This window comes from Merops nubicus, unplaced genomic scaffold (genome assembly GCF_000691845.1).
Source record: "Merops nubicus isolate BGI_N331 unplaced genomic scaffold, ASM69184v1 scaffold12617, whole genome shotgun sequence".
NCBI classification, from domain to species: Eukaryota; Metazoa; Chordata; class Aves; order Coraciiformes; family Meropidae; genus Merops; species Merops nubicus.
The window spans coordinates 34,087-57,950 of record NW_008618381.1 but is presented as its reverse complement, the minus strand read 5'-3'; the positions used below and the strand labels follow the sequence as shown (position 1 = coordinate 57,950).

At 42.6% G+C, this 23,864-nt stretch overlaps 1 protein-coding gene across 1 annotated transcript in view; it reads right to left on the bottom strand.

Annotated features, from left to right (window-relative positions):
* AKAP13 (A kinase (PRKA) anchor protein 13) overlaps positions 1-23,864 on the bottom strand; it is a 68,348-nt gene that overhangs the window by 35,959 nt on the left and 8,525 nt on the right. Inside the window, exons 2-6 of the mRNA XM_008943433.1 lie at positions 22,626-22,695; positions 18,756-18,892; positions 11,947-12,290; positions 3,597-3,780; positions 2,229-2,337 (exon numbers count right to left, since the gene is read on the bottom strand). Coding sequence (XP_008941681.1) covers positions 2,229-2,337; positions 3,597-3,780; positions 11,947-12,290; positions 18,756-18,892; positions 22,626-22,695 — 844 coding nt within the window. The remainder of the gene's footprint in view (positions 1-2,228; positions 2,338-3,596; positions 3,781-11,946; positions 12,291-18,755; positions 18,893-22,625; positions 22,696-23,864) is intronic.

Sequence of the window (23,864 nt, the reverse complement as noted above, 5' to 3'; positions counted from 1 at the left end):
TCAAACCCTCAAATTGAATGCAGGATATAAAAATACTATCCAAGGACTATCCAAAGCAATGCAAGGCAAACTCCCCTGAAATTTTCCTTCAGCCATTAGTCATAAATGCCAATGGCTTAGAGGCGATTTGACTGAAATTATGTGCACACATTTCCAACATAAGCAGAACAACCCTAGAGGGACCCAATGAAAGGCATTTAAATTGAAGAATTCTTAGCAAGATTCATATATTAATTTTGTTTAGACTGCCTTTGAAAGGAGTTGTTCTAGTGTCCCAGACCTGAAGAACATGACTAGGCAACACTGCTTTCTTTCTTCCGCAGTCTACTGTCTATTTAGACTAAAAGTCAAGATGAACAATAATACTTTACTGTAAATAGAGCCACCTCCTCCAGCACAGTTCAATTCAACTTCCATTTCAGTGGTTTTATTTATAGCAGTTCCTGGCTTTATAACAATGCTCCACACTGGAAATTTGCTATTCCAAAGCCCAAAGCAGTCTTCCGAGCACTCCAGCCAACAGCTCTTGTGACCTCCCTCTATAAACTGCTGAAGGATTAACAGTTGTGAATGGCCACAGCAGCTCTTGGAACATCTCAGCCATCAGATGGAGTGCAGGCTAGAAACTCGGTCTTGGAAATTGCTCCTGCCTCAGTGCATATGAGAATAAACAGGAAAAGTAAGAGAAAGCCCTCCACATGTTTATTAATTTGGATTTCGTTTTTGAAGCTTTTGTGCAGAGCATGTTGTTTTCTCTTCCCACTCCAACACATCTGCAGGGATCAGAGAATGTTTTCTTTTTTTAAAACATCTAACATAAAATTATGTGAGTGGAATAAAAAAAATTAAAGTTCTCCTATAACTGACCCCCATATAATCAAGTATTTATTCCAGCATAATTCTGAAGTATTCTGCTGCAATAAGATGAATGTCAAAGCTAGATGATACAAGAGTTTATATACACCGAGACCTTCTTGTAATAGGCACTAAGCTGCTTCACATGTACTTGTGGTCACAACCCAAGCCCCACTCTTCTTCTTTCAAAGTGACTGAGGAAGAATGACATGAGGTACTGAAATTTCCAAAGTCAGGAAAGTGTCAGAGTTGGGAAGAGAATCCCTGACCAAGATGGAGGCACAAATCCTCCTGCCATGGGCCTGAAGGAAAGTCTCAGGGGAGAGGGAGATGTGCCTCAGCCAGCCATGCTCTCTTAGCCACATTTTCTGGGAGCTAGCTGAGTTATTTATGCTGTTTGGTTAGCAACTCGATGCAATGCCAATACATTGGTTGCTTTGAAAAACCTAAAATGAAGGCCTTCAGCTCAAGCAGGAAAGAGGGTGCACCACTGCAGAGAGCAGGAGGTGGCCTTTCCATGGGACAGATCTACCAGTTTTGGTTACTGTTGCTGGGGAACACATCCATTTGGCCACATGCTTATTAATCATGGAAGAACAACAGCAAAGAATTTAAATCCGTCTCCTACGAAGCATAATCTCCGTGAGCTTCCCCCAGCAAGACTCCTAAATGAACAAACCACCTTTCTTAAAAGTACCTTTCCCTTGTTCATATGGAAGGAGCAGGTTAATAAGTAGGAAAAGATAAGAGACTGTCACTTATTGCCAAGACATGATCTGAAACGTCAGTGTGGTTTCTGGCTGGCAATAAAATGAACACATGTAACATGGCCCTTCCTAAGCACATCCAGCTGCAGCCTCTTCAATCCCTTTTTCAGCTGAAAGAATCAATTCAGTGAAGTTTCAAAATTAAATACTTGTTAACATCTTAATTAAGCTAAATTGAATAATTTCACCTCATCATCTTTTTTATTTTTTATTTTTTCAGGAATGAGATTAAATTAATTATACCCAACTGCCCCCAAATATTTAACTCAAAATAAATAGCAATAAACTTCCTCAAGGACACCAAGACATGGAATCTCTGGTTTCCATAAGAATTAAGAAAAAAATCCCAAAAGCAAACAACCTAAAAGAAGACAAAAGAAACCCAATAGTACTGGAAATACCAGGGATACACTGGGAAGAATAAAATATGGACCTAGAGAGCATAAGTCCTGCCTTTCCACCCACAACTCCATGCAGCAGTGAAACATATTTCACATAATATAGGAAAGCAAGAGCATGTACCAGCAAATTCTACTTTGGGAAGGTAGCAAGATATACTTAATCTTAAAGACAACAGAATGAATAAGGGAAAACTACATTACTCACTGTCCAGCACTGGTTTACTAATTGACATTAGAGACATAGATTTGGTCAGTGGAGATGAAACACCGGAAGAACAGAAATTAAATCCTTGTGGCTGTGATGTTTGATGCATCTGCAGAACAGAAAATAACCACAGTGAGAAAGTATGCCAAGAACAACAGCACCTGCCCAACTTCAGATCACAATGCAGTGTTTGTGTTTACTGGAATTTTCACTTTCAAGCAGTGGAAACCTTGAATAATCCCAGGATAAGGTAACAGGCGAGAAAGGCAAGGACTTCAAAAAATGTAAACAGTGTCACACAGGTGAAATGAAGTATTTTGTTTTGTCTTTTAAGACAACTAATTATGCAACAGAGAGACTCTGAGCACTTGATTTTCTTGCAAGCTATTACAAGAGATTGCTAACTCTTGTTAGCAATGTCTGATGGCCATTGAAGCTACTGCTGTGATTCCTACAACTCAGCATAACTAGACTGTGGTTCAACACAGGACAAATCTTGATGTTCAGCAGTGCATTCCCCACAAATGCCATTCTTCAAAGCAAGAGAGGACGTGAGAGTTTTGACAAAATAGCTCTACAGGCCAGATCTTGTAAGACCCATGCACTATCTTGATGTATAGCAGTGACTCTATAAGGTAAACAGACTGGCTGGCGATTGATTCTGGCATGAACCCAGAAAATGCTATGGCTGAAATGTCAAACTCAGGAATCAAAGTTATTTATGGGATTTAAGGCTAGAATTGCTTTTTCAATAAAAATAAGCAAGACACTCTCATAATATTGTGGCCCATCCATCCTTAATAGCTATCAGACTTCCTCTCCAGAGATACTGTTCTAGATTTTCTAAATATGCAATTAACATTTTGCTTAACTGTTACCTACAATAACAAGACCTTTGATTCTAGTTATGCCTATGGAAAAAAAAAATCTTTACCTTCCTCCTATGATATGAAAACAAATCTGAAAACTTTTGCAGATAAATTAATACTTGGTACCTGTGTGTATTTCAGGACTGCAAAAGGCAGCGTAAACATTAATTGTGGAAGCCTTACTATACCTGCAATTGATAGGATCACTATATTAATGCTAAAAAGTAAATGACTTTTCCATGATTATTCATTAAATCAGTGGAAGTAAACTAGGAAGTTTCTGTTTTCATCCTAAGACTTTGCTCATCATGTTGTCCCAAAGAACCAAGTACTAAATTTAACACAGTGGGAATTCCTCCGTGTTAAAGATGGAAGATTTTTTAAAAATATGTCTATATCTAGGGTGGAAGCCTTCACAGTGAGACTGTCACTTGAGGAAAATTACTTCCAAAGCATTGAAGCATTTTCTAGACATGGAACAATATCTGGACAGCTTTACCTGGTGATTGTAGTCTCTGATTTCTCCTTGCTCGAGTTCTTCGGTAAGCAAGACCAGGGACCCGCACTGATTGCTGGCAAGTGGACCCCGTCTGAGGTCTTTGGAGCCCAGAGACGAAGCCTCCAAGTTTGTAGAGGGCTTCTTGTTCTCACCAGAGTCTCCAGCGAGGCCTTCTAGGCTGTAACTGAAGAGAAACCACAGAGGTTAGATGCTGACAAACTCTTAGGGACCAACATCTTTCTGCATGTAGTACCTTCACGTGTGCAACACAAGCAGTCACTAACTGAACTGTGCAGGGAGAAGCTGATGTTACTCCTCAGCATGTTACTTCTCAACAACCAACTGCACGTTTGCAGTGGAGCAGTTTCTGTTTTCTTGAGATCAAACAGACATCTTTGTGCCTCTAATGAGACATAGCAGTTGCTTGAACAATCATTCAAATTGCTGGTCTTTCCTACTGCTCTTTGTTTCTTCTTGAGTTGTGCACAGGAAAAATCTAGACACACTCCTTCTAAAGATTTTGATGTTTCCAAAAATTCACTTTGATAGCTTTTTCTGTCAAACTGACAGAAAAGTGCTGCCTGTCTTGGACCAACAACCCTCCCAGCAACCACCAAATTAGCTCTGGGCTGCCTGTCATGTTCATCTCTGCAGACACATCCTCTGCATCTGCTTAGCATTTGCCACTGCACAAAGCTTTGGCACCAATACTGTCACTCTTTCTGCTAAAGCTGGTTTCTTTTCTTTGTTTCTAAAATATTCTTTTAAAACTTTAATTGGCAGAATTGGTAGTAAAAAAAGGTTTGGCCAACCTCTGTGGAGGCAGCTGCTAATAGACAAGTGACCTCTACATAAAGATGCAAATACACTTTCTTCTCACCTCCACAAAACACTCCCTCTTTCACATGTGACTATCTCCAGCTGTTATAGCTTGGTCCTAATATTCTGCTTCTGACCCTCCTGCCTCTGATGCCCAAGTATCAATAAACACACTGCAGTGCCAGTCTGGGTTAATGTGCAAGCCTGACAGATTCACCTCCCAGTACACTAACACATCTCCATAGCTAATGTTTGATTTGATATTCACTAAGTCCTGCCACTTTGAAGCAAGCCCAACCCTTGATACATATCCCAACCACAGGCTAATCATGACATCTAAGTGGCCGACAAGCTGACATATAAACAAATGCAAGAAAAACACACTAGAGACTGCACAGATTATTGAAACAAGAGGAAATTTAAATTTAAGGCAGACTTGCATAGTAGTGATTAATGTTCTGCATTCCTTTAGAAGCATTAAGTGGCTGACAAATATGCATCTTCAAAGGAAAAACTGCAATAAACCTTGAATAAGAAGATTTAATATTTTAAAGACTTTTTTCCATGGTAATTAATGAGAAAGAAGATTTATTTGAGGCATTTACAATTTAATCTGCTTCTGGCAGATTTGGCTCAACTATGTATATCAATAGCAGGCATTACAGAATGCCTGCAGAGAAATCAGCCCTCATTCTACTGGTTACTTAGGGCAGAAGAATACTCTTTTCTTGCAAACCAAGGTGGTAAGATTGATGTTACATAGAAGAGAAAAAAAACCCCATGAAATTTCTTGTCACACGAACAGCCCAAAACTGCAAATATTAGCCCAAAAAAATAGTTATCAGTGTGTGATACCAGTCTGCAACTTGTTGAACAGGGTACACAGATCACATATAAATAAATCTGTAACAGGAGGGGCAGATTAACTTCTTTCTCAACACCTCAACTTCATAAAAAAAGTTTCATAGCTTTACCCACAACCCGCAAGAACTGCCAGAGGAACACCATAGAGCTGCACATTCTGAGAGACTGGCTGCCAGGCAGTACCAGGTAAAGATCTGACCAGCAAGCATCAGTCTCAGCTCTGGGACTTTCTATAGAAGATGCAAGCTTCAAGGGCCTGGGAAATTTTCATCTGTGGCTATTAGATTGGTTTTCACAGGAAGTTTTACATGATCATTCTCTTTGAAAGATAAGACTCTAGATCTTTCAATTTAAAAAGAGCAAGTCTGTAGGAACTTAAATCCTTCAGGAGATCCAACCAGAACAATGCAGTGCTGCATCACATGAAGATTTGATTCTTTGGCTGTCACAATCACCACTATGGTCACTGCTGCAGAAACACACCTTGAAGTCAGGATGGAATAGAGCAGCTCAAACCAAAAGTGCAGCTTCAGTGCTCGAGGCCAACGAAAAGCAGCCACCACCTTCACCTGCACCCCAGTTCAGAAGACCCATTCCCAAGTCTAATTGCTGAAAAGCAGAAGCAGCAAACAAACACGTGCAGGCTTCAGCCAGAGCAGCAGTGGAAAGGTGACGCACGAAAAGCTGACGACAGGGTGTTTGCAGTGCTCCTGTGCTGCTGCTGCACATTTATTTATACCATACCTTCTACAAGTAAAGTCAGGACCCGTGGCAATGAACTGTACACCAGAGGGACACCAGCTCAAACTAGGAACATCAAAAGAGGCAAAGAAAGGAAACAGGTTGTGATTATTGGATTGTTAAAGGAACAGGGGAATGTTAAAAGACTCTTACTCTTGCATATCTTGCAATCCCCCCAACGAACTCGGAAATAATGCAGTGGTATTATATATTTCTGGCTGCCAGAACTCATCAGAGTGCCCCAAGTGACTGAGGTCACCACCAAAGGGGTAGAAGGACAGCCTATGCTTCCCCCAAACCGGTCCCACCAGCAAGTATATAACATACTGGAGAATTGCTCCTCGTGGGGAGAGAAGTTTTGGGGGAAAATGAGGCTGAAACACACCAAAGTCAATTTTGCATAAGTAATCACACGCAGCCATTGTGTTAGTAATGATTAGTATTTTCTGGTATCTCTCATCCCCAAACAAGAAAGAGAATCCCTTACAGATATTTAATCATTTACTTTCTCTCCATACAAGTATTAATAACCTCGGGCTACAGATGTGCCAAATAAGGTGAGTTATTTTGATTTGCATAGCAAATCAGTGAAAAAAGTTTGAAGAAAAAAGAGGCTTGTCATACTATTAACTTGGGATTAAATCAAGAGTCCTTCAAACAGTACTTTGACTAGAAAAGCTTTCAGCTCCCATACCCCGAAAGAGTTCCAAGTTGCATCACGAAAGAAAACGAGATGCAAATACAGAATGCAAATATTTCAGTTGTTATCTTAGACATTGTTTTAGGGTTGTTGTTTTTCTTTTTTTCCTCTGTCACCTCATGGCCCAGTCGCAGGTTTTGCAGACACAGAGAAAACAATCTCTTGTCAGATATGACATATAAAGGATCCACAAAACATGTGTCATCTGAAGAGAATTTTGCATCAGCACAGCTGCCAGAGCAGCCCTGGAGAAGCCCTGCTTCCAGCCCCTGGCCTGCCATCCACACAAGGAGAGGACATGGCCAGGAGCCTATGGAAAGGGCAGAGCAAGCCTAGGCACTCCTGGGCCAGGATGTGTGAGTGCCAGAAGCCTCAGAGGACACAGAGGAAGGTTTAACACCACTGACTGCATCATCTCATGCCAAACCCTGACATAGTTTCCACACACGGTATATAGCACTGGAAACATTCAGGTGTGGTTTGACTGCTGGTGCTCAATGGTGGAGTTCAGCTAATTGCTACCTGTTTTATCAAGGATGTTAAGTGAGCAAAGATACACCTGCCATACTGGTGCTTTGCAGCCCAGAGCTCCAGGTGTGCTTCACCAGTCACTCTCAGCACAGGAACATAAGGGTTCTTCATGAAGACAGACCTCCCCATAACATGTCAGTAATTCCACATACTTCATCATCATCTAACTAAATCCCAGTGGCAGATCTAAGCACTAATGAGTGCTGGGGGGGTGGAATACTTGCTTGAGAACATAAAAGAACCAAGTCCAGGCCACAGTAAACGCATCTCCATCATAATTCTCAGTCTGCACTCCTGGGCTTGGGTTCAGGTCAGTAAAACCTGCCCAGTGGAAACTAGATGGAGGCTGAGAAAGTCTCCCAAGGGAGGTCCCATACATTCTTCCCCTCTCCTTGCCTGCTCCAGCCACCTGCTTTGTGGCCCCAAGACTACTGGAGCTATGCATATGTTGACTTGTTTGCAGAAGTCAGGAATACTTGGGTGGTCACTTTTCAAATGAAGGAGAGGAGATCTTCCTCTTTGAAGAAATGATGCAACATTTACACTGGATAGTGCACTTCAAAAGATGCCTCTACACCTGACCATTGCCATGTTATAGTGACAATCCCACAGGCTAAAACTGCAGGGAAGGGAAGCAGAAGGATGGGAGGAGGGAGGAGAAGAGCCAGAGCCAGATGAAGATGTTCATTTGCATGAGCTGAGAAGCTGAGCACTGCACTACTTCCTCCACAGCACAGTGATGCAAATAAAGTGGCTTCATAGAAGTAAAAAAGCATGTTCTTTCTTGGGTCTGCTTTTCAAAATCCTTTTTTTAGAAGCCCTCTCCTGCACTGTACAGCACTGCTCATATGGCTTCAGTTATGCTGATGCATGGTAAGGCAGAGTGATTTTTTTGGGTAATAACATAACAGTAACATTTTTTCCATATGTGGAAATCTGGTAGTTTGTTTACAGACCCATGTAACCTCATCCATTCCACAGGAAGCAAAATCCTGAGCTAACCTGCCACAGGAGGAGAGGTAGCAGGCTCTGGGAGATGAGAGAAGGACAGAGGTTAAACTTCTCTTTTATTTTACCCTAAAAATGTATAAAGGTGGAAGAGTCCACTTGCCTGCTCTGCAAAACTTAAGTGTCCTATTTGATATATGAGGGAAAATGGGTGTCTGCACAATGGATGAGGAACTGAAAGTTTGCTATACAGAAGAAAAACACACATGGAAGTAAAGAAAAAAAAAACCCTTTATTTTCTACTCTTTAGGAAGATGGTGGTTAAAAAAAAAAATAAAAAGAGAAGAATTAAAGCCATTTAATTCAACCAGCTGCAGATCTGCAGAGTATTCCCTAACTCTGAGATCATGTCTGATGCATTCACCTCCCCAGTTGCCCCTCCTGCAAGTCTTGGCAGGGGGCTTTGACGTGCTTTAAATCCAAATTACTCACATGTTCACAGGTAAACAACTATTTTAACATAACTCCAAATCTTACACATGGTAAAGGCCAACAAAATGATATCTGAGATTCCTCTGTCATTCTGGAGAAAATTACTTGAGCAGGTGCTCTGTGGGTCAGAAAACCTGCCCTGGGTCAGACTGGAGAGGGAAAGCAGCCAAGAGGGATGCACAGCTCTAACTCCAACGCTCCCAGAGGTACTACAGGTTTCCTCACATGACAGTATGGAGTTAGTAGACATTCAAATGCAAAACAGTTAGTCACATTAGTTGGCTTTGTACCTTCTCCTATGAATGGGAGGCTTCTTTATACCATCTCCCAGAACACGCATTGAACTGAAAATGAATCATGGACAGTGGTCAGCAGCTTGAATGGAAAAAAATGAACAAATGGCAGCTGAAGGAATCATCTCCCCAGTACAAGAACAACAGAGGGAATGGACGTACAGGGAAAACACAAAATTAAATACTAAAGGAAGTAATGAGCCTCTCTTTTCCTCCTCTCTCTTTTACAAATAAATTGGGGTGGTTTTGGTGGGGTTTTTGTTGTACAGAAAGATTTCACAGGTATTGACTACATTACAACCTAGCTGCTCTCAAAGCCAGGTCAGTTTAAAGTTAAAACCTTTGACAGAAGCTGTTAGCAACCACGATTAACACCAGCTCCAGCTTTGCACTGCTCAATCCAGCAGTGAAAAATGTTGGTGTGCCTTTCCTTGGACCCGGATACTACAAACACTGCACCATTGTTGAAGGACAGGCATCTCAAACCCGCCACGAATGTCAGGAATTAACTGAAGGATGAACATCCTTTTGTGGCAGCCTTGTTAGTTTTCTTTGTATTTTCAGCCACCAAATGTAGACATCAGGCTTACCCGTGAATTGCATTTGAGGAAAGAGGGGAAGCAGAGGGGAACTGAGCCTGTTTTCACTTCTATTTAAGATTCTTACATTTTTTCTGATCTTCTGATCTGTGAACAAACTTTTAGGCTCAATCCTCTTACAAACAGAAAACATGTAAGACTGGAAAAGAACAAATCCTACAAAAGAGTGACTTTATTCTGTAGGCTTTCTGGGTCCTATATCAGCAGCTTTATTTAAGCTTGGTTTAGTTAGCTTTGCCATCAGGGCAAAGATTATTTTTGGTGTGGATGGGGGCTGGAGCAGGAGGCAACCCCTTACAGCTCAGCTGACCATGCAGCCTGCCATCCCACTCCTCTTCATGGCTGTACAGCCCATTTCTGACCCTTGGGTTTGTTTTGGTGGCAATTACATTTTATTGGTTCATTTTTTGCTCACTTAGTGAGTGCAATCTGCTCCCCTGCAGAGCAAAGAAGTGCTACAGGTGCTCAGAGGGAAGAGAGGGAGCCTGGACAAGGGGTGGCATGTGGTGGCAACACTCCAGGTCCTGCCCATCATCATGACAAACCTTAGCTAAGGCTTATCCTCCATGTTACTTCAAGGTTTTGCAAACATTGGCTTCCAAACTGGGCTCTTCCCTCTCTACTCTCTACTGCATGTGAAATAATGAACGAACAAACACCCAAATTTAACTGAGTTGTATGAAAGTCACTTGTTTGGGCTTTGCTTCCTTGGTATTTGTTGTTACTCACTAAGCAACCAGAATCTCAACATCACAACAGCTATGTATGAAAAGAACAAAGGGGAAAAATACCAAAAACAAACCAACCAAATAATCCAAATTCCTTTGGAAGAGAAACATAAAACCAAACAGGAACCGAACGAGCAGCAGAGCCCCATCCAGCTTTTCTTTTTTAATTAACCTTTATGACAGCTATCCTTAGGTAGCAGCAGTTGTATCTAGGAACATATGAGAATAATTACTCCTTCTTTACCTCAACATTTCTTACAGTTACACTGGCTGCATTTTCCCATATCAGAAACAGTTTCCAAAGTCTGTCACGGGAGAGTTTAACCCCATCTGTTAAATGTTAGCAGTAACTGCCAGCTATGCAGTTTAGTACCCTCAGAAATCCTTACATAACAGCTCCTGCAATGGAAAATAAATCTCTCTAAATGAGTTTATGAGCTTATGGACTCATTCTGTGGGTATACCTTATACCCACGGCTCCTAACATATAAAGGACGTACACATCTCTGATGGGAGGCTGCTGCCTCCCACTGGATTACCCAAACAGGCCAGGAATCCATTGTGCATGGCCATTTTTAATGTAATGGCATCACCAAATGCAGCAGCTCCATTGACCTCAAAAGCAGACCCATGTCCACGAAGATGGCAGGGGGCTGCCCACAGAATGGCACCATGCTGCACGCCTGGGTTTGCAGCCTCTAAGCTCCAAGTCTACACTGGAGAGACTGGAGAATACAGCAGCCTGGCCTGTTCAAACAACTGGCCATTCCTTCCTGCTCTGAAAGCATTAAAATGCATTAAAAACACTGGCCAAACCTCCATTAGCTTTAGAACATGTAGGCTTTGCCCCCAGGTGTCTTGCAGCCCAGATGCTGAGTGGTGCAGAGCACAGCAGGGAACCTTACACCAGCTTCTTCACTGGTGTGCATCTTCTTTCACTTCATCTTTTTCCCCAGTGAGATGGGGGCTGAGCACCTTTCTTCCCACGGTCACTTGCCACCAGCATCTACACACCCATGTGGCTGTTACACCTCTCCCTCTTCTATCTCTTGAACAACAAATGGGAAACTTCCCTTTTGAATCTTCCTGGGCACCACCGTGGGCATTGGTGACGAGTTAAAAGAGACTTCTGTCCATGAGAGACTGAAGAAACAATTCCATGAAACAGGGACTACCCATCTCACCACTAAGAGGAGCCTCCACACCTTTTTTTAAAACCCTGGTGCCTGTGCTCTCTCTTCATACAAGCACAGCAATAACGGTCATGTTTATTTTGGGGTCAATGAGATTTAACAGATCAATAATACCTCTAACAAAGCTCTTCATATAGGAAGGAGGGGCAACAGTTCAGATGGAAAACCTGTCCCAAGGGAATTCCATTTGTTCTGGAAAGTTCAAGTGTACTGTAGGTATTAAGTACTTCAATGTGAAAGTTAATTTAAAAAAAAAAAAGCAATCAAAAAACCCCACCCCAAAACAACAAATATACATTAGGAGATCGTCTTCACCCTTTCGAGTGGAAAAGCAATGATCAGAAGTGGCATCCTCGGTTTCCTGGTTTATCATGCTGAGTCTAAAGCTTAGGTAAACATGCATGAGTAGGTGCAGAGTAAACGAAAGCAGCTCTTCACTCACCTCCTCTGATTCATTTCTGCCTCGTTGGTGGCGTTCTTGCCCGGCCCCCAGCTGTGCCGGCGGAAAGGGGACAGCGGCCGCATGGAGCTCCGCAGGACGGAGCCGTGCATGGGCACGTCCGTGATGCTGTCCAGCTCCTCCTCCTTCTCTCCTCCCTCCGTGGCCACCACGTTGGTGCAGCTGCCATCCAGGCTGTGCCTGTCCTTGGCCTGGGTGAAGTTCACCGTTGGTGGGAAGGGAAGGGACGTGTCGCTGCCCAGGGATGAGTTCCTCTCCAGGGACATGGTGTCATCTGCAGAGGAATTGGAGCTGGTGACATCACATGCAGACTGCTCCTCCTCGGGCTGCTGTGGATAAGAAAAATTAAAAATATATTCAAGTAGAATCACAGATGAATTTAAGTTGGAAGGGACCTTTAAGGATCATCTACTCCAACCCTGTAGTGTGGGCAGAGACACTGCTCACTAGATCATCTTGTTCAAAGCCCTGTACAAGCTGACCTTGAAGACTTCCAATGAAGACAATACATTTACCATTTTAAATAAATGCAAGTATTTTGTATTTTACAGGAGCTGAGAGATTTCCTACTTGACAGCATAAGGCCCATGAAGCATCACAGAAGTGAGACTTTTCTGCTCTGGTTTCAGAAGAGGTTGAAATGCTGTGCAGAGTCATCTCTTCCACACCACAAGTTCCTGGTTGCCATAACCCTGGCCTCCCAGCTCGAGTCCTCTGCCTGCCTTCCTCTCTCCAACTCCACATGTCATGCTGCACAGCAAATCCTGCTGCTCTCACCACTGCTGGCTACACCTGTTAATGGTCAAGGTGCCATAAAACTGCCAAAGGTTTCCAGAGAGCCACTGAAGGGGAACTAGGTCATCATGACTCCTGATGACAAACTCCAGCCTCTCCTGTGGGACCTGGGAGGGGTTTGTAGCTCTAAGCCACGAGAGCTCAAGGCCAACACACTGTTCCACTGCATCATGCTCTACAAAAGGGACATGAATGCAGTAGGAGAAAACAGAGAGAAAAAAAAAATCTGAAATCCCTGTCCCCCACTACTTTCCATTAAGCAGAAAGTTAATGCCAGGGTTTGCAGCATTTTTCAAATCCAGCTGTAATTGAAAAATATCATTCTACAGGACCAGCCGCCCTGTATTACAGGTCTCGAGTCACACTGCAATTTTTTGGTTTAGTTTGCTCCAAAAGCAATAAGTGGAAGCCAAACTGGTTCATGTTGGCCAAAGGCCACACGCTGACCATACAGCCCGAGAGAAGCCTGGATGTATTCCGTGTTCCCCATGGCTAGCATAAAGAAACACAAGCATCACTCTGACATCACCTTCAGTCTGAAATGGTGTTTGCCCTGAGGGACTGACGTGGGAAGTTTCAATTTACTCTCCTGCCGAGCCCTGCACTGTATCATTTAAAATAATAATAGGCAGAATGATCTGTCAGACTATATATAACAGACTATTCAGCAAAGCCACAGCGGTTAATTGTCTTCAAATAGCAGGCTTGGTGGCTCTCAGCAGCAGCCGAGTTCTCAAGGATCTGCAGGCTGTCAGCTCACATTTGGCAGAAGACAACAAGCTACAAAATCCTGTTCTTGGAAGGGAGGTGGGCACCAAAACCCACGTGGGGCGGGATGAACAGGAGCGGTGCTGCCCCACAGCAGTCCCCACCTCAGATCCCACCACCCTGACCTTGTCCAAGCCCTGCAGCATTACATGCTCCAGACACTTTTGCTTTTTCTGTGCTCTTTTTGACCAGAAGTTGAAAACTTCTTATTCAGCTGAATAAAAAGAAACTGAAATGTTAAAATATCCTAATCAAATATTTCACTATTTAGGGGGAAGCCCTATTTCAAGTTTGGCTATTTTTTATTCTTATTTCATTTTAACAGGTACACAATAATATTCCTGAAGTGGTTTAAATAAATGCTGTCACACTATTTCCCCTCTCCCATCCATCAAAGAAAAATGAAGGGAAAAAAAAAGACAGCAGGACACCGAAGTACAATGTACCTTCTAAACACAAAATATTAAACACCACACTAAAAACATATCCCTCTAAAAGCATTCATTCCATGATAAGGAACACCAAACATAGAGGGTGAATTTGTATAAACATCTTAGCAGTAAACTTATACTGTGATGTAAAGTATGAATTTAACACATTTAAATAGTTAGTGTGGGTTAAAACAAGAAAGAACTGACTGGATGCCCCGTAAAGGTTGTGATGATGTTTGGTGTGGTTCAAGATAAGTTGGTATTTGTGTGAGTCACGATGAGAGCTTATGAATTGCCTAAAACCAGACAAATTAAGTATTCATCATGTGGACAACACTCCTTCAGCAGAGGAAACAGACTGCTCTGCTTTTCTGAGGCACAGACGTCAGGGCAGCACAGCAGAAGGATAGAGGTCTGCACAGTGGAAGGATGGGACAGTCTGGAAACATCAAATTTAGGCAAATTCAGTAACAATAGTGCAGTAGAACAACAAATTATATAGAGAGGAATTAGAATAAAAAGAGGATTTTATTTCCCAGATGAAAATAGTGCTCCAAAACCCAGCATTTAAGACTTAGGGTTTCTATCATTAAGTGCTCTTCAAAGAGATAACAGAAAGATGTGAAATATCTGGTCCATTTTAACTTTTACCTTGAGCATCAGACCGACTACAGAACACAATAAAAACGTCCCTTGAATCTGTGGCCAAGGCTTATTCCTATAAAAATATTCTATCTTCATTTAAATTATTATTTGAAAGCAAAAAAAGTATAAAAGACCAGGACTCTGCCTGCAAACACCAAGTGTGGCTGACCCACCTAAGGAATATCTATGTTGTAGCCATCTCTGCAAAAAATTAGCTCTCTGGCCAAGTGCCAGTAAATATGCATTGCTGTTTAATCCCTGTTTGAGTAAGAAAATACCCCGTTTGCAGAAGAGAAATGGTTCTCTAGTATGTCCTTTTCCTACAGGAAAAATGAAACATTAAAGAACTATTTTCTTCAAGTTAGGCTTGCTGTGTTGCACCTGAACGAATTTAACCCTTAACTATGACCAAAAAACTCATGGCTGAAAAGAACTTTTACAGACATGCACTAATGGATGTTTTCTTTGCTCTCAGAAACAATATTTGGTGAGAAGCTAGTAAGAAAAAAAAAAAATGAGATAAGGTATACAAAGTGAGTTTTCTGAGAAAGAACGTATGTCCTTTTTCATGAACAGGGATAACAGAAACCGCTAGGTTGGTGGGAGGTATAAGATAACTTCTTGAACTAAATCCCTCCATCTGTAGGAGGTCTTGATAAGTGGAATTAAAATGTTCTCTCAATCATTTTCATGATGACAACACACTAAGTGCTGAGACACAAACCTGCTCTGTCCCCTGACCTATGTGACAAAAGCTGGGTATCCTGAAGTTTATTTGGCATACCATTACTCTCAAGGAGTCAGCATCTTTAACTGGCTTGATATATAATCTAGCAGTCATTTTTCATTTGGATTTGTCCATGGCAAATCCAGGTTCCCCAAAATTAACCTCATTAGTGGCCTCCTACCAACTACCTATCATAATTGCCATGATTTGGAGCAAAGAACTCTTCCCTTGCTGCAAGTCTCTCTCTTGAAACTTTTATTATTTCAGGTTTGTTTTTCTTCTGCATGTTTGCTGGAGCTCTCTGCATTTGTTTGGGTTTAAGGCAAACAATAATTCTGAAAAAATAAATGCAAGAAATTTATGTATTTGTGTATTTCCTTGAGCAAACCAAAACAAAGGCAGAAATTAAACAAAAATCAAGGGATTCAGTGGCAGCCCCTTCCTTTGACAATGATCTGTGGGCTCCTGACTTCCCAAGGGCTTCTCGTCTGATTCATCTCCCAAGAGGCACATTAAAAAACTTCCCAGTAACGCTCCATTCCAGTGGCAGGTTAAAAGTTAAGATGAGCAAAGCCTATGGGCTACGCCCCAGATGATTGTGAGAAATGACCTTATGCAGCATTCATCATTCCAGCAGGAGGGTGTTGCAAAGCCTGCCCAGATGGCCGTCTGAGACAGAGAAGGACAAGCAGGATGACAAAGACATGGGAATGAAGCACTGACGCAAAAAAAATAAAACATACTGCTGAAGCCCTGGACCTCACACTGGAAGAGATTTCTGGATTTCAGCAATGGCCTCTGAAGTCTGAATAAACAAGTCAGGTTTTAGTGCTAAAGCTCTCGGAGCCCAGCAGCTCACATTATGCAGCTCAGCACACGTCCTTCAGAGCAGAAGAGAGACAAGCTCAGCAGAGAGCAAGGAGATGGTAAGGAGAGCATGCACCAAACACCAGGAACAGTTTAAGGCACCTGCAGATATCTTGACACCAGTTCTTCATGGTCCTGGGACAGACCCAGGACGTCAAATCTATGAATGTCAAGTGACGTCTATGGGAGCAGTCCAAAGACCCTGGACAGACTATGGCTTCTCCTTCCTAAATTTCTTTTAATGTATTCATCAGTTAACAGGGGAGGAATGATTTATACAATAAAAACCCAACTCAACTAGACAAAAGTTCCACTCTTGCTTCATACAAAGGGGAAACAAGAACAAAACTAGTAATAACAATAATCATCATGACACTGAAAGGTTTGAGATCCTCTTTTTGTTGATAAACATGTGAGTAGATGGTCCTGCTCTGGCAGGGGGGGTTGGACTCTATGATCTTCAGAGGTCCCTTCCAACCCCTTACATTCTGTGATTCTGTGTGTGTGTGATTCTCTCTCTTCTCAATTTGATATGGAAAATGTACTGTTTATTAGGTTTATAACTAAGCAGTACAACCAGAAGAAAGATTACACCCAGCACTTTTATTTCAGTGGTTATGAAAAATATTTATAACTTGCATTTTTACCAGCTGGGCTCAGCAGTCTAAAACCAAAAAAAGACTGAATGAAGGAACGAGCTCAAAGTTAAACTAGTGTCTCTGGTACTTCTGGAAGTAACTTTAACAATAGAAAAGGTACTTAGATTCTGAGAAAGGACACAAGGAATCAAGTTAGTCAGCAAAGCAGAGACAAAACCAGAAATACCAAGCTTGAGATCAGCTTTGAACAACTTCCTAAACTCAACTCAGGAACCTTCTGAACCCATCTGGAGATGAAATCTGGAATACACTGCATAGTAAGAGCAATGTGAAGGCTGCGAAATTAAGAAATGCCCTTTCCACCACAAAAATTTCCTCCCTCTGCCCACTCCACTCTCCACTGACAACTGAAGCTGTGCTTTCCCCACCACCTCCTCCTTTTCCCTGCAGCATCCCTACTACCTATTAAGTTTTAATTTGTCTTTGTCATATTTGGAGGAACCTTTCCACATAAGAAAAGGGAAAAGCTAAAATTCTGTACCATGTAAAACCTAACGTGTTCCCACAGTGCTCTTCTCCCACACGTCCCCATACAAGCATTAAATCAGGCTCAAATGGCTGCCGGCTGTCCTAATTCATGCCACTCTCTGCAAGAAAATTGAAGACAGTCTTCTGCTCTGCCAAACAAGCCTATATTCTCACCATTCAGGGTCCTGCATCACTTTGAGAGCAAGATGGGAAAGGGTGAGGCTGGTGAGCTCTGTGCCCTACCACATGCATTAAGGATGACTTTACTGTTCATTTATAGCACATGAGATCACTTAGCCTGGGCTGTGGTGTTTCCCGTCCCGCTGGAAAATATTCACCATCATCTGATCTGATTTAAACAAACAGGATTTTGTTTCATTAAATACATTTCTCTGAAAACAAGTGTGAAACCTACTCCCAAAGTTTAGGTTTTCAAAGCAGGTACTGTGCTTGCTTAAACAGGTAAGCTGGAGCTGAACCTAAGCATGTGATTTCATGGAGCTGAGGCCAACATGATGCCTGCTCTGAAGAAGGTTCTCAGCCCCTTTGATTGTACATTGTTTTCTTTCTGTGTGCTTTTTCACCGTGTACTTATGGCAAGAAGAACACAAATTGACAGCAAGATGATTCTTAAAAAGCAAAATCTGATCACCCTCTGAATAAGTTCGGGCTGCTCTGATGCAGATGGCGAAAGACTGATGCACAAGGGAGGCATCCACTCTTCAGGAGGTCTCTCTGTATCTCAGGTCTCATCCACTCCTCCTTCCCCTTCTCAGCCATGACCACCACAAAGGGCACAGGGATGACTAAGGTTAGCAATGACTTCTGCTGTTGATTTTAAGCAAACATGAAAACATTTTCCTTCCACTTGCACGCAGAAGGCCATGAGAGGTGTGTCGCCTAGGCAACAAAACGATTCATTGGAATTGGCCTGAAGTATTTTAGAGTGTTTCCTTCCGATCCTGGGAGTCACACTAAATTTACAGAAAAACATGGGTTCCTCTGAGAATTGCACTATAGAATTCTGAAGGTGTCGTTGCAGAGGTCACTGCTTGCTGGAGAAAAGCTCTTTGCTACATGAGTTAGAGATAGCTTTCATAACAACCGTGCAATCCCTAATGGCCTTGCAAGAAAATCCACCTTTTCAACTGTTCCTCTGGTGTCTGATTCACTTGAGCCAAAACTACCTTCCTCTTTTTAACACTGGAGGGGGGACTGCACTGTTTTTTTTGAATTCTGCTACAAATAAATAACATCTCTCATGTTGCCACATCCAAAGAGGGGATCAGATCCTTCTCATCTATTCTGTTGCAGAATAATCGCTTCCAGGTTTCTACGTCAGCAGTGAAATAAAGATGATCTGCATTTGCAGTATGAGTTTATCAAACAGGTCTCAGTTTCCTTAACCATAGCCCAACCCAGCTTCCCTACCTTTCCGAAGACAAGGTCTTCCATCCCATCACCAGGCAAAGGGAAGAGGTCAGACTCGCTCCCAGACTCTCCTTTAAGGACACCCTGTGATGAGGCACAGACGCTACTCAGCCCATCCTCCAAGAAGTTCTCACATTCTATGGGAGCAAAGCAGAAAGAGTTAGGACCTGATGCTTTCTGTTAGCACCCACACGTGCAACTCACAGACTCTCCGTAAATGCAAGGATTTAAAACCAGCAGTACACACAGCTTTACAAATTGTGTTCGCCACCCTACAGATCTGCCAAATCGTTTATTTGGGAGTTTAAAGCTCGTTTTTAGTGCATCATCAAAGTGCAGGGTGCAAAGAAATTCCGTGTTTAACAGTCATATGTGCTTCTAGCTTGAGGTGCTGATAAATGTGTTATTAATCAGATGCCCCACACTGAGCATCACAGGATGTTCCCCATCGACTGCAGCAGTTATCAAATTATCATATTCAATAAAAGGAGATATAGGACTTGATAATATTTGCTTTCTTTCTCAGTTAAAAGAATCCATCCCTTCTAAATACCAAGGTGCTTTTTTACTGGGACAATTATTTCATCCGTCCCTTTTACGTTTCTCACTGAAAAAGCACTGGTAGGACTTCCATGACAAGCTTTACTTTTTTAAGATTCCAAAATCAAGTATTTTTTGAAATTCTCAGTTTCATATCTCCTGACATGTAAATAAGCCTATTCCATTTCTTTTCTCAAAATGCCTCCAGCTGTTTGTATTGGGGTGATCAGCAGCACAGAGACTACATCACTGAGAAAGCCCTTCCTCTCCAAAAACTTAGGCATCTATTTGCATTAAAAAAAGCCTTTATACCATTTCATTTGGTTCAGTCTTCAGGCAAAAGTATTAATGACAATTTTGGCAACGACTCAACATTCTTTTCTCCCAGCTCAAAATATTTTCTAATTATTAGTTTGCGCCCTTTTTTTTTTTTTTAAAAAAAAGGTGTTATTTAGCAATTTGCTCTAACAGATCCAAAACATGCTTAGCTCCCTGGAGAGGAACCAGGGCAATAAAATATTGGTTTCGCTCTTAAATTATACCTGACTACATCCTTGGCAATGTGAAGCTTACACATCAGTGCAACGATGACAGGTTTAGGTAGCTGGAAGTCACCTTCTTCCCTTCCCCATCCTTAACCCGTGCCTGACAGCACCTATCAAACACCCTGGCTGCAGCCCGGCCGATGGGAGCAACTCCACTGTCAGAGAAAATCCCGCTCAGAGCCCGGGGTGGGGGGATGAAGCCACTTGGAAAGCCCATTACCCCGCAGAGGAGTTTCCACACTGTGGAGAGTTGGAAAAGCACTTATTGGAGGTGGTGAGGCTGCTCCCTGGTCCTGTTCTTTCGGTAAACCTGGAAAATCTGAATTGCTTTTCCATCACCGAGGGGGAGAAGGGGGAGAAGAGAAGGGAGGGGGGCCCTGGGGGGAGAAGGGAAAAGCAAAGAAGAGACAGAGAGGCTGTGAGGGCCCGGGCCAAGGCGCTGGCCATCCAGCTGGCAGGCGGCACAGCATGTCCACAGCCCAGACTGAAAAACAAAGGGGCTCGAGCCACATTCCAGTGGAAAATCAGCAGGGACCGTCCAGATGCGCCAGGGGATGGATACCTCGCCCCGAAGATAAATCACAAAAGGCAGAAAAGCCTCCTTTGCAGGAGCCTCTGGAGGGACAGAGGAGGTGATGCAGCGGGGAAGGAGCAGAGTGATGGGGATCCCCACACACCTCAGCTCATCCGTGCTGAGAAACTAATTCCCAAACCCTCTCTTCCCTCCGCTCTTCTTTATTTGCAGTTATTTAAGGGTGTCTTCCCCCTCCCTTTTTTTCATTTAGCTCATCGAGTTTGTTTTCCTTGCTTTAATCTGCAGAGGCATTGCACAAGGCTGAGCTCCGTGTCCCAGCAACAGCACTGCCACGACATGGGGACTGTGACTCCCAGCACACATCCAGACCTGCCTGCTGCACGTGATGAGTTGCCACTGCAACCGTGTTATCTGCTCCCCTCTCTGGAGGGGCAGGTGAAAACACAATGATGATGGTAACACACTTCTGCATGTAACAGAAAGGCAAAAAAACCCTACATAGTAAAAAGCTCTAGGAAGAAAATTTCCGAGCAACGTTTACGTATATTTTCCAAACCCTTGTGTCCTCCAAGACAGGGCTGAGCCCTCCAATTCCATGCTAACAGCTATGCATCTGCTACACTCCTCCAGGCACTTCATTTCAGAAGCACTCACAAAAAATGAGAAGTTACAGTTTCTGGAGTTACCTTTTAAGATTTGAGGGCTCTGTCCCTACAAGCCACCTCCACAGGATTATTTAGCATGTGAAAAAGGTCTAATTCCTTATCAAGTTGTGGTTTTATTTAACAGCTTTTAGGCGTTGCCAGATTTTTCTTGCCCTCTCTATACTGCACAGCATCACAAGTACAGCCGGACGGATGCGTCTGCAGTAACAACATCACTTCTAGAAAGGCCAGAACCTGCAGAGCCTGAGATCTTCCTGCTGCTTCAGTCTGACTGGAAAGCACATTAATCAGCTCAAAAACCTGCCTCTTTATGCTTGTTACAGACATGTATTACTGTAATTATTAATATATATGTATTTGTACATGCAGCTACCTGATTACATAATTAGTAGTATATTTCTACAGTGTGATATTGCATTAGATAATTAATAACAATCTGATACTGATCCATGTGAATACATCATTACAGATTTGGCAAGTCAAACAAGCTTGTGCCATTCTGCAGCCAAATGGAGTGCAATAACTCTTGCCTGGAGCGTGAAAATAACATACCAAGAGGCAAGGGACTGAGGACACAATTAGATTAGCAGCAGCATGGTCATACCACAGGTTCTCCCATAAAACACTCTTGAAAGTGCTGTTCAGTTTGTGACTTCTAAATAGAGCACTTTGTTTTTAAAAAATAAAAAAGCACTTATTTAACTTTGATGGGAACTAAAGCTTCTACCTAGAATAAACCCCTCAGGTTAGTCACCCATATTATCCCTTCTTAGCCTATCCTCTGAAAAGACTGGGTTTGAATTTCACATTGGCAGTGTTTCTGTCGCTGTTTTCCTTTCAGGTCCCAGATAAATTGAAGGAGATTGAGGTGAGACCCCTACTCATAATGAGAGCAAGGCAAGAAGTGTCCTCTCTACAAAGTGAAGTCACCATTTCGGGCCCTGACAAATTATTCCATTTGTTTTGAACATGCATAACTCAATGATAGGAAATGATTTTTTTTTCTTATCTTGGACACCAATCCCTCTTTGAAACTTGCCCAGACAAGATTTTGTGTCCCAGTGGAAGAGCCAGAAAGCACCAGCCAGCACAGAGGGCTGGGAGCTCGGCATGGCTGGCGGGCAAGGTGTGGGAACGATGGCTCTAAAGAGCCTTCCTGAAGCCTGGAAAGCATGGCAACTTTCAGAGGCAAAAAATAGAAAAAAAACTTTAAAATACCCAAGGCAGTGACATGGATATAAATACCGATTTCAGGGGATTAAACGTCTGATTTTTTTTTTTCCTTCAATTGCATTATCTTGTTAGCTAGAAACCATGTCTGTGTGCCCCAACACATCTTCCAAGTTTACTTAAAAAAAAATTGAAAGTATCTTAAGTGTGTAATTACTGAAGAAGGTGACACACCACAGAGCTCACTGCAAGTCAAGTGCTACAACCATGTGCTAACAATGACTCACTACTGACTGTCATCCATTACACATTTTCTTTAGTTCATGCATTTTCACCATCACGACAGGGATATCAAAAGAAAGAAGAAAAAGAAAGGTAAAAAAAAAACAGTGAAGAGAAGCACAGGGCTGCTCACCTGGCGACTTGTGCTCCAGCAGGGAGGAGGTGGGACATGGCTCCAGTGAACACCAGCTTTCACGGTTTATCTGAAAACCAGACCAGAGTAAATCAAAGAAAAGCCACTCCTGATAACATCCCCGTTAGCATCTTCTGCAATGTCACTCTGCCTCGACCAGCAGAAACACGGTTATGGTTTCATTTTGTCCCAATAATAAAAATGTCAAAAGTAAGTTATGGCTTTTTATTTTTTCAGCATCACTAAACAAGCCGTTAAAATACGCCAAAAAACTTTATTTCTCCATGGAAAGTCTGACTTCAAGGTGGCTTCCGCTCAAGGCAGGAGTTCAGAGGGAGGATGAGCCAGCATTTAAGCTACTAGTTGAGGACTGAAGAACCCTGGTTTCAATCCTCACCTCCATTAGCAGTGGGCTGCAGGCAATTTTAACAGCTTTATGCCTCAGCTCACTATCTACAGAACAGCAATTCCCTGCCACCCATGTTGCTGTGAAGATAATCACTGCAGAGATAGTAAGGTGCTCTGATAATGTGGAAACGAGGGTTAGGGAAGTGTCCAGGTCCTGGTGAGAATCAGAATGACTTTGTGTTTGCATGAACTGAAATGATGATGATGCTAGAAGCCTCCATTTTAACACTGAGACACATCACACGGTTTATTGCAACATCAGCCCTTATCTTGTCACTCTGCCCCTCACCCTTTCCATGACTTCTAGTCTTTCAGCAAGGACAACTGATCTCTTCCCAGCTTTCTTCTCCATCTGCCTGTGCTTTAATCTTCCTCACTTGGGTTCTGTTGTCCAGCATTTTGACTCTGAAGTCTGCTGGACTAACCACAACGCTTGACTCATCCAAGGTATGCTTTCCATGGCTTTTGTCTACAGCCAGGAGACTCTGGAAGCCCCTTAGCTCTCTCTGCTTCAGCAGCTCTGCCATGTCTCCTAGCTGAACACCTTTATGAAATGCAAGCAAGTCACACCCAGACAATCCCATGTCATGAAATCCAGAGGTTGCTTCCCTTCCTGACCTACCTCAACACACAGGATCTCACATTCTGTTGCAGCTAAAAGAAAGCTACTGAAATGGATGACTTTGTCAGATGTTGTAATGCTAGTTATTTCTCCTACCCTCTCTTTTGTATTCCTTTTCCCTCCCTGTCAAATAAGAGAATTTTTACTTCTTCCTTTTGCCACTGATCCATCTTCAAATTTCCTCCATGATCCTACTGCATTTTTGCAGC